Raw genomic sequence first — 15,887 nt, forward strand, 5'->3', positions numbered from 1 at the left:
AGGTGATGCCATACGATCCAGTTGCTCAGGATGCTACAGGATTCCTGCTTTGGTACCCGTTACTTTGACGTGTTGGCTTTGATAACTTTCATCCGATTAAATTTAAGTGCCAGTAGTCTGGCTGCTGATGCAATATTTATGACAGATCCTGCACTGCAGAACAAAGTCTCCTTTTGAAGTCCAAAGCTGTTTTGTCTTTCTATTTTATGTCAGATTTCAAAAGTACCTTTGGGCATTCTCTCTTGGAGTACGCTGCTGTAAACAAACTAAACACTGTTTTAGTGAAGACAATGGACTGAATTTCTCTTTTACAGAGGCAACCGCATTCAATTCAGTGACATGGTGACTGATAGAAGAATCTGGCTCAATAAATAATATTTTGATAACAAAGCCCTTGAAATGTATATTGACGTGATGATGGACCTAAATCTTTGCAACCTTTTGAGCTCACTGCCAACTTTGCATGGGGCTAGAAAGTGGGCTTGTGAGGTGGTAGTTCAGGAGTGATTTTTCGCGGTGCTGTTCTGATTAAAAATAAGATGCAGCCAACCACTGCTGCTTTACAGCTGCTTACTGGTAAAACCTCCCTTCTCATCCCTCCTTCCCCAGTGAGAAATAAAGTAAGAAATGCAAAAACTCCCAATTTTGCTGTCCAATGCCTGCAACAGCACTGAGTAAGCTTCTTTTCAAAGCAGGCTGAGCTGACAGCTGAAGCCTGGGGTATCTCACTCAGTGAAGCAGGCTCTTGTGTTTCTTGGTGGAGTCACTGTCTGGAGTTAGGGTCTCCAAAGTGGTCTGTGAAGCTGTGAGCAAAGCCAGAGACAAACCAGCCGTATCAACAGCAGAACAAACTCCCAAACAAACTCTCCCAAGAAGCAGGCGTATTTTCAAATATGGGGAATGCCGACTGTATCCTGCTAGCTTCACAAGCTGACAAGGCATAAATATATGCTGATTCTCCACACTGTGTTGATCTCTCTTGAGTGTCTTCATTATTCATAGATTTTACTAACTTGTACCACAGTAAGACACTCTCAGCATCATAGAACTAACCCCTATTAGGCTTATTGTTTGAGCTGAGACAGTGAGGAACAAGATCAGATTTACTTCAAGGAGGGAAACTGAAGGTCTCCAGCAGCTGCGTTTCATCTCTCCATCTCAGCCCCACGCAGCGGGGCACGTGCTGCTGGCATAAGGGAGTGCTTGCCCAGCCCTCCCAGTTGCAAAGCAGCTGTGTCCAGCTCTAGGAACCCACCAAGAAGTGCAAACCTCATGCGAAACGATGAGGACCTTAGAGTCTGCAGGGACCAGCATGTGTACCTGATGTTCAATGCTCTGAGTCTTCCCATTGACTTCAGCAATGACTTCAAGTGCTCTGTTTGTCATAGCTGTTAACTCACAGTACTCTTGCAGTATGCAGCTATTAAAATATGCAAAAACCACTAAAATGAATATGGTGGTATGTTTGCTTTTATTTGTTAAACCACTTAAATATAGTGCATGAAATTCAGTGTTCTCTAACAGTTTCAGACACAATGGTGCGACTTTTTCCATTGCAATGAATTAATGTAAACGTTCAAGCAAGGCAGCAACTCAGATAAGCCTCAAATTAAAGTTTGAATTGGACACAACTGACATAATAAAGCATCTAAGAGCTTTGAGGAAATTGGTCCTGTCTCTCTGCAGGATGAGCAGATACATAATTGGGTTGTACCACTATGCTTTTGGTTAAGAAGAGGGTAATCTGGTGCATTGTTAAAGTCATCTAAAGTATTTACTAAATAATCCTGCTGTTCTGACGGCCACAGATCTTGTCCTGCTGGCTGTGGGTACCTGCAATCTCTGTGCCCTGCTGCCAGCCAGCTGCAGGGTGTTGGGGTGCCTGGTGCCCACTCAAGGGTCCACTTCTATGTAGGAGCAGTTCTCCAACTATGGCTCACTCTGGTGATTTTTGGTTTGGTTTTGTACGGCTTTTGATTCACATTTCTAAGGCTGGTTCTCGTGGAATCTTCTCATTAGATTGTATCAAGGATTAAAAACCTGTTGTCCTAGCTCCCAGTGTGACGCCAAAAAACCAGTACTTTCATACTGACACAGGTTGACAAAAGTGTGGTGCATATGGACTATTAGATCAGTTACCACTTACCGGCAAACCTGCTGAGAATAGACATATGGGTGAACAACTTTAATTAACCAGGTCTGATTGCACTCTATACTGAGGTTATGTTTAATTTTTTTTTCCTCTGATAGCTTTAAAATGCCCTCTAATATTCAGCTTTAGCTTTATTTTTTAACCTTGAATCCTTTTAAATGTATTTTCTTGTGTTTATTTTTAGCGCTCCTCTCACTCATTTATTATTCTAATTGTCTGTGTGTCTTTTCTCCTCAGCTTACAGCTTTCATCTGTCTGTTCCCTTGCCTGTGTTTTTAAAGTCTTACCTACTCCTAGCTAATGTTTAATATACTGAGAGCTTCCAAGTGGTCTTTCTCCTTGTTTTAGGACATCATACTAAGCATTGCAGTGTATGACAGAGAGCTCCATGTGTTTCTGTTGATTTTAAGGGGGGGTCTGTTTGTTTGATTTGGTTTTGGTTTTTTTGTTTTTATTTTTCCTCTTTCCCATACTGTTTTTTTGGCAGTTTCTCCTGTTAAATTCCCGACCCTGATATCTTTCTAGAGGCTAATTGCGCTATCTGTGAAAACTTCCACCTGCAAGCACATAAAGACATGAGAGTTGAAGAAATAAGCCCTTTTTTGGCAGTAGCGGGAAGCAGAAGTGGGTTCATCCAGATCCTTCTGACAGGGCACGTCTTCCTTGTCTCAAGCCATTTCTCAGTGGCAGTGGTTGCCCTACGAGGGAAGATCCTTTTGGAGGACACAGGGTTGTGGGTCTGCAGCACCATTGCAGTATGTGGAGTCGCCTATGGATGAAGAAAAGGATGCTGTGGATGCCAGCTGGGCTTATGGGGTCCACAGCCCAAAGCTGGTGCTCGCCCTTGGAGTGGGAGCAGAGCTGTAGAGTGGGCTCTTTGTAGTCTGGGTCTCGGTCAAAAGACACCCAAATGTAGTTAGATCTCTGCTGTGGTATTTGAAATTAGCTGTCACTTTTTGTTTGGCTGGTTTCCTCAAGTTAGCATGCTGGGTTATTGCCAGAGGAGGGAAGATAATCCCCTCCTCCTGTCTCTCAGGCTGGTGTTTCATTGACTGAGTTACGTTGCTTGGGTATTGCCTCTGAATATGTGAAATTTGCAAAATATTCTCCTTCAGTAGATTTATATAGTATTTACCCTATTTCTTTTCACATATGGAGCAAGGAAAATCTGTAAGAAATGTTCACTGGGGTGTAGAAATATCTGTTAGAAGAAGGTCCGTGTGATTGTCTTGATGAAGTTAGCGGCATCCTACCTGCAAGTACTTTTCTGCCTCGTGTTTATTTGAAACACGACATGGGCATAAAATGAAATTAAGAGGAACATTTTTAAAAGAGCTTGGAGTTGGTCACAGCTATTTTTCTTTCTTTCCCAGACCCTTTCTCGTGGAAGTACTTTGGTTGGTTTGGTTGGTTTACTTGTCTTATTTTATTAAGCCTTATATCTTCATCTGTAGTAGAGGCATCCTTCATTACTGCCTGTGCCTTACACAGGCAAAATACCGTGGATGTCACTGACTTCCCATAATTATAGCTGATGGCTTTATTATCCAGGTTTTTCCAAAGTGTGCTGGAAGAAACATCGCTGCTTGTCTGAGCTGTTGATACCCTGGCATGCTGGTTGATAGAAATATTTTATGTCGGAATGGGGGAAAAATTCTTGCGATAAAGACTCAACCAGCTGCTAGAAGTCATGGACAAATTGTGTAGTAACCTAAATGGGTTTTTTTTTCATGCTGTACTTAATGCTTAGTCTGTACAGTTTTGGGTTTTGGGGTGTTTTTGTGTGTGTGGGAGGTGGTATCTCAGATATTTTTCTTAGGCAAAACGTGGCTTAGGAAAGCACAACCACGTTCTTAAGTGATGAAAGAGCACATGTAAAGTGAGCAATGTGCTGATGTACATATCAGAAGAGGGGTCAGTCTTCTTGTAGGAGACCGCTTCGTTTTATCCCCTCTCTGCTGACACTGGTCCAGGCCCTGATGTGTGCAGTGGCTCTGTGGGGCTGGGCAGGGTTTCATGGTGAAGAAAGCACTGATGTGGCACTCAAAAAACCTGTGTGGCTTCTTCTCTCGACTTTGTTACTGTGCTTCTGGATGACATTGGGCAAGTCATTTCAATCCCTCAGCCTCAGTTTTCACCTCTAACATATGAGAGTCCCAGTGCTGACCTCCTCTACAAGGAGTTGGGATGCTTCATCCCTAGGGAAGGTTGATTCTGGTCTCCCTTGTAGGCAATAGCAGAGAATAAACACTTGACTCCTCAGATCTCTGCAGAAGAAGGTTTATTGTTCAGATGTGGCCAGTGAAGAGCCTTTGGTTGTGAAGAGTAATGAGAAAGTGACTCCAATTCCAAAAACATGTATTTGAGATGTTTCCAGCGTATAAGATTTCTGCAAACTTTTAAGTACGTGAGAAGTGTGAAGAACTTGATTAATTACAGGATGTACTGACAAATGTTTTTAAAGTCATTTTGTGCCTGAAGAATAAGTGTGAATCTGTGTGTGAAAGCACTGGTAATTTTGGAGGGGAGACAATATATGGAGCTTTCTGCTTTGAATGTGGAACTGCGTGCTCTGCTTTCATTATATGTGTCGTTATATCTGAATCTTGTAAATACACTGATGAGAGTGATGGGAAGCTGCTTCATTATTTTGGAGGCTCACTCAAAATATTTTATTTCTTTCAGAGACTTGAAGATAGAAAATCTGTTGCTAGATGAAGACAACAATATCAAGCTTATTGGTATGAAACCAGTTTGGCAATTCAAGTAATTAAAATTGGTAGTTTTATAACGAGAGTTTTTGAGACTTCATAATCCTTCATGTGACAACTGCAATGTTGCTGCAGAGAGGAGCTGAGAGAGTATAGATAGCAATCAAGCTGTTCCTGACAGCATCTTGTGAAAAAAAATGTTCCAAATAATTCAGCTTTAACTGGGTATGGGAATAATCCTTCATCTTTTAACCAACAGCTTTCATATTCAAATCGGGAACTTTGTAAAGAATTAAAGCATTGGCACCGCGGAAGTAATTTATTTTATTTTCTTGATAATTTCATACTTACTAAGGGTTGGATTCTGCCTCCATGTGCATAAGCTTCTGCAGAAATCAGTGGGAGTTGCACACATTTTTAGCAGCTGACAAAATTTTTTCCTAAATTTATATTCGTTATATTTGCTTCCAGCACCCAATATGAAATTGGTTTAGAAAGGGCTGTTAAAAAATAAAAAAGATCAACGTTGGAGTTTTGATTGTATTTGGGTATCAGTTGTACACAGCGCTCGATTCATTCAAGTTGTGCAGACATTTTAGATTAATCATCTATGGGTGGATATAGTGTCTCACTGCCTTTGTGTAACTCCCATTAATGTTAATGTGGGCACTGAAAAGAAAATATGCCCTTCATAAAAAAACTTTCAAACATCTGTTTTTGTTTATCTCAATGCCTATACTTTTGCCAACAGCAGTGTCTGTGGTTGCAGACTTAAAAACTCAACTGACTGACTTTCTTCAAAAGGTTTCATGATCTGAAAAGTGATGAAAAACACTTAACATTCAGGTCAAATGGACACTCACTGTAACATATAAAGCACATGTATCTCCAAACAAACAGGAGAAGGATGGTTAGTTAAATCTGAAATATTCAAAATTTTCTTAGGGAATTTGGAAATATTACCATGACTTTGAGTCATTACGCTGTAGCAAATCAACCAACTCTGGGAAAATAATAGCAAAAGAGAACTCTGCATTACCTCAGCTACGGGTCAAGAGGATACTGATATGTTACCATGAATCATTCATCAGTAATGATGGATACCACCCATTATCTTGATTTAGCAGATAAGTGAGACCAGATGGTTTGCAACAGTGCTATATGAACATCTGATAGATTTAAAGAATTTCTATAACTTTCCAGTTATTTGGTGTTTGATTACACAACAGTACGTGAACTTGACTTCCAAACCCAGGACTAATCGTATGATACGTGTGCAATTAAAACTCCCATGCCAAAAAAATGACTTCAGAACTGTTCCTGCAGTTTCATTTGCTTCGGTTGCATAGAAAGGTCTCCTTGCAGTGGGTGGTGTGGGAAGAATAGAGATAAGAGACAGTTTGGTCTTCTGTAGCCTCACTAGCATTGAAATAAATTGTCCTCAGGTCTGCAGCCTGATGTTTTAAGCAAAGCAGATTGTACACGGTATTTATTTTAAAACAAAGCAATTAAATCCCACTGTCCAACTGAGTATGTTATCAAAAAATAAAGGTTGCTTTATTAGTAATAATTTTGCTGCAAGAAAAAGCAGGTTTATTATCACAGTCAGCTCTTGCTATATCTCACTAGCAGTGCTGGTGATCTCTGGTTGTTCACCCTGAAGAAGCAGTCCCTCATGCTCTGTCTGCCGTGCGGGGAAAGCTGGAGCGGGGGCTGCCAAAACCAGCCTCAGGTCCATGGGCAGCCTCTCCTCACCAACACCTCTTTTCTAGGTGGTAACAGAAGTAGTGCTTGTGCTGCTGCACAGCTTTCCATTGCCACCAGGGTTTCCCAGGACAAGAAGAATTTTCCAACACGTGTTTGTGGCTCATGCAATAGACCAGTTCATTTATAGACCAGATAATTTACTCCTCTTCCTCCTCCCTGCCTGTTCTCAGCTCATCCAGCGCTTAGTATAATATTTTATGTAGTCTGTCTTTCTAGAAATGCAATGGATCAGTTGTGTCATCATGCAGTCCTGCCCAGGAAGGTTCTTCAGGAGTGAAGAACAAGTTTTGAGGAATTATGTGCTGCTGTTCATGCTTAGGAGAAGAGACTTTAAGCTACAAAACAGCAGCAAACACACTAGTACCTAATAAAAATGTTGCTCTTGTAATAACTGTGAAATGAAGAAATCCCACCATAAAGGAAAAAGAAAAGGCGAAATGAGGATTAAAAGCGTACCAGGAAGTAACATTGGAAGTCCCTGCTTGTTCATGCATTTCAATGAGAACTGAATCCCTTGAGTCCCTTTCTTCACCTAGCTGCTTAATGACACCTTGATTTTGTTACTCTTTTTAGCTACATGACAAGGGGTTTTATAATACGTTCTTAGACAGTATTATTATTAGAATTCCCTTTGCTGTGTTAAGTGGACTTAGCTACCTGTTAAGTCTCAAATCTAAGTACATCACGATTGGAAACACTGGAAATCACTTCTCTTCATCTACCAGCCCATGGTGGTAGGTGTCTAATAAAGATGCTTTGAAAAGCCTCTCACAGGCCATGCAAAGTCCTTGGCGTCCTATTCAAGGGCCTGTGGCACTGAAGGACCCTGCCAAGATGTATCTCCGCTGAGCTCTGTGGAGCTGTGCTGGTAAAACTTGGCCATAATTTGGTGCTAAGGCTTCTGTTATTTAGTAACTCTTTGCCTATTCCAGCTGTCACAGCTTCGGATAGCCATATATCCATAGCTTAATGCTGGTTTCCTGGAGGTGTTACAGAGGAGTAGTGTAATGCAATACTTCGATAGTACGAACAGTGAGGGTGGTGGAGTTTCCATGTCATAATATTTACTTTGGAAAACCAAGAGTGGCCTTTGATCTGAGTTCTGTAATTTGCTCAGCTTATTGAAAGGAAGCCCAAGACAGCGGCAGGAAAGGCAGTGAAATTATCAATGCTGGTGGTAATACTGTTCTTATCAAGATCAGCAGTGCATCCTTAATAAAAATCACACTGCGATCGCAAAGGGCTGCTGCAGTGTTAATAATGATATTCCCATTTCTTTTGCCGTAAAATCCCTGTCCCCAATATGCATGTGTTTCGACAGGAGCAAGAAAGAGTATAGAAGCCTAGATTCAATGAATGAGCTCAAAAAAGTGAATAAGATGTTTATAGTTTAAGCAAATAAGATTATTTAAACCTCCACTAGAGTATACCTCCATTGATAAAGATTAAAGGATGCTGATTTACACCATTGCAGAATATACTCCTTATATACTTTGACTATAAGACTTTATATTACAGTCAAGTAATTTTGAGGTGGCATGACACAGTAGGGTAAAGACCATGAATAATACTATGTGTATATATTATTTCTACAAGTTTTAAGTAGTGTTTTACAGTTGACATAACTCACTTCAGGCCATAGCTAATAAATACGTTAATTAAGTAAATGGATCCTTGGAAGTATCTGGATAAGCCCCAGGGATAATACATATCTAGCAGAGATGATTAAGCAGTGTCCAGAGACAATTGTTTTCCACCAGGGGCAAGGAAATTGCCTTGATCCTCCCTTCAGTCTTGACAATATTCTCCAGCAAAACCCCTTTGAGCCTCTTTAGGTGTTAAATGCGGTGATTCTTGCTTTTCTTGTGCTTGTCTCGCTCTCAGAGATGCAGCCAGTCAAGTGGAAAGCAGTGTGCAGTCACTTGGGCACTACAGCTCACACAGTCATCTTTATAATTGCATTTTTTTTTAAGCATTATGGTTTTGCCTGGTTTTGTAAGGGAACAAGGCTTATTTGACCGCCCTGTCAAGGTGAGGAACTCCTGTCTGATTTCAGCGAAAATTTAACATGGGGTAAAAGCTGAAGGCCATTACTTCAAATCTAATGCAAATAAGCAGGCAGTTAAGGGAGGGAGACCCAAATTAATGATTCTGTGGAGACAGAATATTGCGTGGGCTCACCAATTGCCCGCTATATTTGGCCTGCAAGATGTGATGCTTTTAGCCCATTTAGGCAGATGGGTAGCTCACCCAGAAAGCTGCTGTTTTATGAGACACATGGATGCAAGACACAGCTCTATAGGAAGATGATTCAGCGATCTGCTGCTCCTGACTGCCTCATTTATGTATAAGACAATTTTCATTTTAAATACACCTGTGTTCTGGGAATTTGTAAGAAGATTGGATCAAAAAAAAGAAAGGAACAAAACAGATGTCAGTATTTGTAATAGAAGAATTTTTGTTGTTGCAGCTGTCATCAATAACAAGTTATTAATAAATGCCAACATCTTCGATTGTGACCTCTCTGGATCCTTTGCTCCTTGATACATTGCCCTGCAGCAAAGGCTGTTCTCCCAGCCTGTCAGCTTTGCCCATGTCATTCTCTCCTTGCAACTTGTCTTGCTTCTTCCCCTTATCACTTCAAGTTGTTTGATTTGAGTTTAAAGACCCTCTGCAACCTTTCTTTACCTTCCCATGCTGTGTCTCAGGCTGTGGTTTCGTAATTGCTTTTTCCTAAGCCAAGCACAAGCTGGGCTTGCACATTGCCCTCAGCTGCTTCTGCTGCTGGTGCGACTCTGTCTGCCTTTCTTTCCTTGCTTAGTGGTTTAATATTTAAAAGCCTTTCTTAAACCCAGCTCAGCCTGCAGCCATACCACAGCTGGAGCAGATGAGGGAGATTGTGGGAACACCTTCTTCAGTGCCAGCCTGGGCTTGGGTTGGCTGAGAGCACTTGGGAAACTGCAGCCTCCTTTGATGCAGAGAGGCTGTGTCATGCCTGTGATCAGCCCATGGTGCCAGTCCCTTGTTGTTGTTGCCAGCAGAAGAGCATCAGATACACCCAGGGCCCAGAAATACAATAATTCAAGGCAAAAGTAGAGAAGGGGAGAACAAAACCAACACATTCTCCTTCTTGCTGCCTGTGTTATTTCAGAGCTGAAATGCTGACTCTGCAACCCTGTGCATTTTTGCATTGCCACAGCAGTCCCAGAAAGCAGCTCCCCCCCGCCTCATATCTGATGGCTCATTTACAAGATTTAGAGGAAAATGTTGAAGAAGTCCCACTTAAACTTGGCCTCTACATAACATAGTGCAGCAGTATGGAATACATGATAGCCTGAGGTGGCTCTCTGTCCCATGCATGTCACATAGTGTCTGGTACAAGCTGAGCTCTGGCTGTTGCCATCAGATTCCCAGTGAAATGTGATTACTTTGTGTATGAAATTGATAGTTGTGCACATTCTAAGACTTTTTTATTGCTAGTGGAAATCTCCTGTAATTTAGCACCTCAGAGAAATAAATTGTATAAAATTTTTGCATGTGGATTTTTCTTTTCATGGGCAGTTCATTACTTAGGTTTTGGGGAAAATGTGTGCTTTTTTTTCTTGTGTTCTAGTACAGTTTTACTGTATCTGTCTCTTTCATAACTCTCTGTGCCTTTCACAGACTTTGGATTGAGCAACTGTGCAGGCATCTTGGGTTATTCTGATCCATTCAGCACCCAGTGTGGGAGCCCAGCATATGCAGCCCCTGAACTTCTGGCAAGGAAAAAATACGGGCCCAAAATAGACGTTTGGTCCATGTGAGTTACTTCTATAGTTTATAATTGTTATTACTGTCATCGTTACCCATTGCTCGAGTGAGAAATGTTATTCATGTATTTAGCTACTGTGAGGAAGAAAATCTGTTTAATTAGTATGACTCTGTGAACTAAATTGCGGAGATATCTTGTTTTGAAATAGATCTTTACGTACCTGTATATAGATTGCTAGACCATATAGCACGGAGAAGTTGCAGAAAAGCACAATTGATCAGTGGTGTTCAGACATAGTAGAAGATGTGACTCTGGCACAAGAGGACCAACAGCTGTTTTAGTTTTCCCCAAAGGCTCCTCGAGCATTCACGTGGGCTCCGTACACTATCCACAGTCAAGTCTGACAAGAAATGTGATACCGAGTCAGGTCATCACTTTGAAAGCACGGCTGTTAAAGGGAAAATAAAACCGGCCAGAAAACTTGGAAGCCTTTATGAGCTTGCTAGTGTCCAGGCAAAAGAGCAAACAGACATCCCTGGTGTCAGAGATTGAGGAAAATACAAAGATGATTTGGAGTCAGTGGATTTGTCCGCAGAATTGTTTTAGACTGTGCGACTCTACTACTCTCCTGTTAGCCATGGACATGGTGTTGGTTATCCTTGTTAATCCTAGAGGAGAGTTAGCTGAAATCACTCAAGTCTTAGGGCTTTCCTTAGTGTTGATAGCTTTTTCCTCACCAAGTGGGGATAATAACATTTGTGTAAATTCCAATAAAATAACAGAATTATGGTAATTCTCAAGTTGAAGTATTTGCAATACTTGGAAAATTTAATATACTGATTAAGTACCACTACTGTTAAGAAAGATTGGCCATAGTTTCTATATAAGACTAGGATCAAATTAATCTCTCAGTTTGACCTGGTGGGTCCCCTGTTGCATCTCAAGGCTCTTTAGAATTTCCCCTGCTGAAGCCTCACTTGAAGTCTGCCCTCTGAGGAGACCCACAGCTTAATCATTGCATGACTACTGAATTTCTCACTCCAGCAGTGGGCCATCCATCCGCATTAAGGGTGAAAGTACCAGCCCTGAAGAACACAGGCGAACAGAGCACAATCGTTCCTGTAAACCATTGAAACTTCTCCAGTAATAATGTCCCAGTCTTTTTTTAATTCAAAAGAAAACATTGCTAACTCCTGCTTTTCCTCATAGCTGCACAAATGGTGTCTGTGATCACAGTTTGTGATATCACACTGGTTTAGTTTCTCTCTGTTCACATACATTCAGCAGGCTGGGGAAACAAATTCCCAAAAGGGAGGAATTTCATTCAAATTGAATTTAAAGCCCTTTAAAGAGGACAAAGAACAAGAGTGTCCAGCCCACTTTTCATTGCTGGGCATAAACAAGCAGTAAGTTTTCTGCTGTGAAAAATGTAATTGTTCACACCTGGTCTTTGGGCTGTAGGAGAGTGCATAGGTCACCTTTGGGTGCAGAACGAAGACCTGAGGTGTCCCCCTTGGTGTAGGCAGTCTTTCCACACCCAGGGCAGCACCAGGGCAAGGCTTCCAAAAGCAGCATGTTTATGCAGCCTGAGGAGAGACTTAATTGTGGCGTGGCATTTAGCCGAGGAGTTGCCTGAGAGCCGGGCTCAGTTCTTTGGCTCTCAGTTCTTTGGCTCCCAGTTTATGTCCTACACATTGTGGGACCCTCCATGAGCAAACCTCTGAGAATTTTTGCCCAAATCTTTGTGTGCGACAACAGAGCTTTTTTTTGGTCTTTTTTTAATAGCTGTCAGACATTAAAGACGAAGTACAGTCACTAAAACCTAAGCTTAATTTTCTCCTTGTTCCTGATCATTTTAGTTTCTTTTTTCTCTGTTTTCTTTTAGCGGGGTGAACATGTATGCAATGTTGACTGGAACATTACCTTTTACCGTGGAGCCATTCAGCTTGAGAGCCTTATACCAGAAAATGGTGGACAAAGAAATGAACCCTTTTCCCACCCAGCTCTCTACAGGTAATCAAGGGGGTGTTCTGGGTCCTGTTCACATCCAGTTGGTGAGAACCATTACATTGAATTCTGGATTGTGAGTCATGCTGCTGACATGGTGTACTAATTGGGAAAAATACCCTTTTTTCATTTTGATCTCCAAAAGATCTGCGGGAGTTGCTGTAGTATAACTCCTTTTTCTTTGACTTTAAGTAAGCTGGAGAAGCGCCAAGTTGTGCTGAATATGAGAGAGGAACAAATCTGTGGAAATCTGTGAAATTGCTCTTGTAGAGTAGTTGATCACTTTTGCACATTCAGAAGACTTTAGCATAGGGCAGGGATGCACAAACACATTCTTTTGGAATAACAAATTCCTGGGCATTATCATGACTAAGACTGAGTGATAAACTAGCTTGAATGACCTCATTTTTACTGTGGAATAATGACATGCACACAGAAAGTTATTTTGGGACAGTGGCCTGTGATAACCTTTGTGTGTTCACAAAATGCAAAATTGTTGATGTATTGGTATTAGAAATATTAATTCCTGTTTCAAAGCCATGTCACTAGGCAACAGATTCATTTTTCAGCTTATAGCAAGACCGTTGTCAGCATTTGGAACAAACTCTGTTTTGTAGTTAGGTTTTATTTTTGTATGCTAAATTTGTCGTTCATGGATAGCTTCTGTTCTCCTTATCTGGCAGCCTGTTTACAAGGGACCTTCAATACAATTAAAAGATTGCGAAGAGAAAAATGGTAACAGAGCATACATTTTCACCCAGTGCACAAAGGATTGTCAACCACTGTCATAGGGGATAAGAGAAAAACCCTTGGAAGTTGTGTCACAAGGTGAACTCTCCAAGTACAGATTTATCTGCATACAGAAGAAGAAGGTAGTTAAGAGTTTCTCATACAAGTTATCCATGGATCAAGTGGAGTATTTTGTTCCTGATTCACTCAGCACCTATATGAAGTACACTTTTCCTGCCAGCAGTTCATATTGCTGTTATGTTGTAAAGTGGTAGGTTTACAAGTGAGCTGGGATGCTGCAAGTCTTGCCATCTACTTGATGCAATTAGAGTGTTTGGTATTTCCATTCTAGAGACTTCCCATTAGGATTCAGTTGCACAAAGTGGCTATTTAAATGTTCTAGCACACGCTCTAAAGGCCCACTGAGTAAATTAAAAGGAAGATTATATCAACTGCTTCATGCTGTACTGATCTAGATCCCAAATCCTGCATCAATTGCAAAGCTACTCTTGAATTCAGGGACTTGCATGTCATAGTAAACAAATTTTGGCAAAAAATTTACCAAACTTACCTCCCAGCATGAGGCTTTTACCAATAAAGAGCAGTTAGATGATGGCTGTGTAGTGTCTTTGAGCCAATGGACTGTTTTCCCAATCACTGTTTTCTTTCAGTTGTCTGTAAGTGGGAGATTTCACTTACTTCACTGGGACAACTCATGTGTTAATGGCTGGATCAGCCACAAAAGGGCTGTGGAAAACCAGACCTTGGGAAGCAAAAAAATAACATTACTTTTGACAGGTTTCATCTTACTGTACATTCATCCTACCATTTTATAAAGGAGATCAAATTTTCTCACAAATGCATCTCTGTAGCATTTGTAGCTCACTGACACTATGGTCTCCAGTGAAAACCATGTTTTGTTTATCCTGTGAGAGCTATAGCAGCCTGAACTTTCAGAGATGACGGCAAATTAATGGAATAGATTTAAACGTGTTAACCTTTAGTCACTGTGAACAAAGGTATGCATTGGTTCTTGATCCAAGTCAGCGGGCAGGCACATTCACTGACATGGTGGACTGCGATTTAAGATGACATTTGTTCTTGCCACGGTTAGGCTTTGGGTCAGTAGGTAGAAACTGCTCTTCTGCTCTGCGAATTGTTGTGTTCATTAACTTCTTAGGTTTATTGATCTTTTCCTTTAATCAGGTTTACTGTACATTCACATGGAGATTAGAGATTTTTTTTTTGCAGAAGACTGTTTTGCTTGCTCACTGTGTTGTCTTTCAATGTTTAATGTCATAGTTGCTGAATGCACCGTCCCACGGTAAAAATAGCCAGTCTTATCACTAAGTGAGAGTGTATTTTATTTGTATTAGTTAAAATGTTGGGTGACTGTGAGTGCCCAAGCAACTGTGTAGCAACAGGGAAAATTTGGAGGTAATGCTTGATTTTCCAATTTAGGAAACTGTTATTTCATTAAGTTTCTTTAACAACACAGCTGTCTGATTATTGATTTTTGGCGAGCAGAGTTCAGTTGCTCAGGAAGTTGATATTCACCTTGCACACGTTCCTTTTTTTCCTCAGTTTACTACTTCTGTGTGTTCATGGTCATCCTTCTGGGCAGAGAAGTGGAGATGAGAAGAAAAGCCATGCTTGTAGTTTGTAGGAAGCATTTTATTAAGTGGGGCTTGCTCATGTCTTGTGAAATGAGCTCATTGCATTTTCTCTGACTGGTTTTGTACCAACACCTGTGCACCTCATTTTAACCCTCACAGTGTGAGCAGGACACTTAAGTTGTTTTCATTCAGATAAGGAACATGAAGACAGCAGAGGTCTTGTAATCCTCACCTGAAGCGAGCTCTGTTTCTGGTCATCACTGAGCTCAGTATGTTCAAGGAAGTTAAGAGAGAAATGTAGTTTCTCATGACGATGGTCTTTTTATTTGTCAAAAGAGCAAACTTTGCCCCAAAATTACACCATGGGAACAAAATTCCACTGAGTGTGGGTCACTGGCTAATCAAATTAGCGCTGTCCTTGAGCTCATCGTAAACGAGGCCTCACATAATGAGGTCCTGGCTGGTGGTTCATGGCGCCCTTTGTTCACCAGCCTTACTTGAGGCAGCAGGAAGAATGGCTTAAGGTGCAGTGGGTCCAAAAATAGATTGGACAGCTTCATGTTTGCTTCCTGGGGGATTAATTTTGCTGTCCCACAGCCTGGAAAAGGCTTCTCTCCTCCTCGTACCATCTGACAGCTTAACTTGGCAAAGATGCCATTACTCATCTCCTCTGCATCACCAGGGTCTGGCCAGCCAGGGACCCTCCTGGTGGGGAACTTCTCTCCAGAATTAGTTTCTCCCAGTCTGGATCTGTTGATCTCTGTGCTGCTTCACAAGCCTCATTTAATTAGGCTGCCTTTGGCTAAGGCAGGGAGGAAATTAAGATTTTTTAAGGAGATGTTAGCTGATTTGGGGACTAAGGATGGTGGTGATGGAGTGGGGGTGGTGATGGTTTGGGGAGGGGTTATTTATTTTGCTCTGAATTTGGATGCATGTGGTTTCTAACACAGAGATAGGGGAAGTGCTGGAGAGAGAGAGAAGATAAAATGGAAGAACAAGGGGTTTGTTGTTTGCCATATGGGGGGCTCTGTGCCTGAGAGGCATGACGGGGTGCAACTGAGAGACGCAGAGAGGAGTTGTAGCAGCAGCTTCCAGGAGGTTTATGAACTTGTATGTAGGCTTTTCCTGCTGCTTCCACAATATTGCTGTTGTAG

At 41.4% G+C, this 15,887-nt stretch overlaps 1 protein-coding gene across 1 annotated transcript in view; it reads left to right on the forward strand.

The window, feature by feature from the left end:
• HUNK (hormonally up-regulated Neu-associated kinase) overlaps nucleotides 1-15,887 on the forward strand; it is a gene marked incomplete at its 5' end in the record, with an annotated part of 36,075 nt that overhangs the window by 4,025 nt on the left and 16,163 nt on the right. Inside the window, 3 exons of the mRNA XM_010180293.1 lie at nucleotides 4,838-4,893; nucleotides 10,294-10,429; nucleotides 12,267-12,394. Of these exons, the coding sequence (XP_010178595.1) occupies nucleotides 4,838-4,893; nucleotides 10,294-10,429; nucleotides 12,267-12,394 (320 nt within the window). The remainder of the gene's footprint in view (nucleotides 1-4,837; nucleotides 4,894-10,293; nucleotides 10,430-12,266; nucleotides 12,395-15,887) is intronic.

Source organism: Mesitornis unicolor, unplaced genomic scaffold, assembly GCF_000695765.1.
Source record: "Mesitornis unicolor isolate BGI_N332 unplaced genomic scaffold, ASM69576v1 scaffold48612, whole genome shotgun sequence".
Lineage (NCBI taxonomy): Eukaryota > Metazoa > Chordata > Aves > Mesitornithiformes > Mesitornithidae > Mesitornis > Mesitornis unicolor.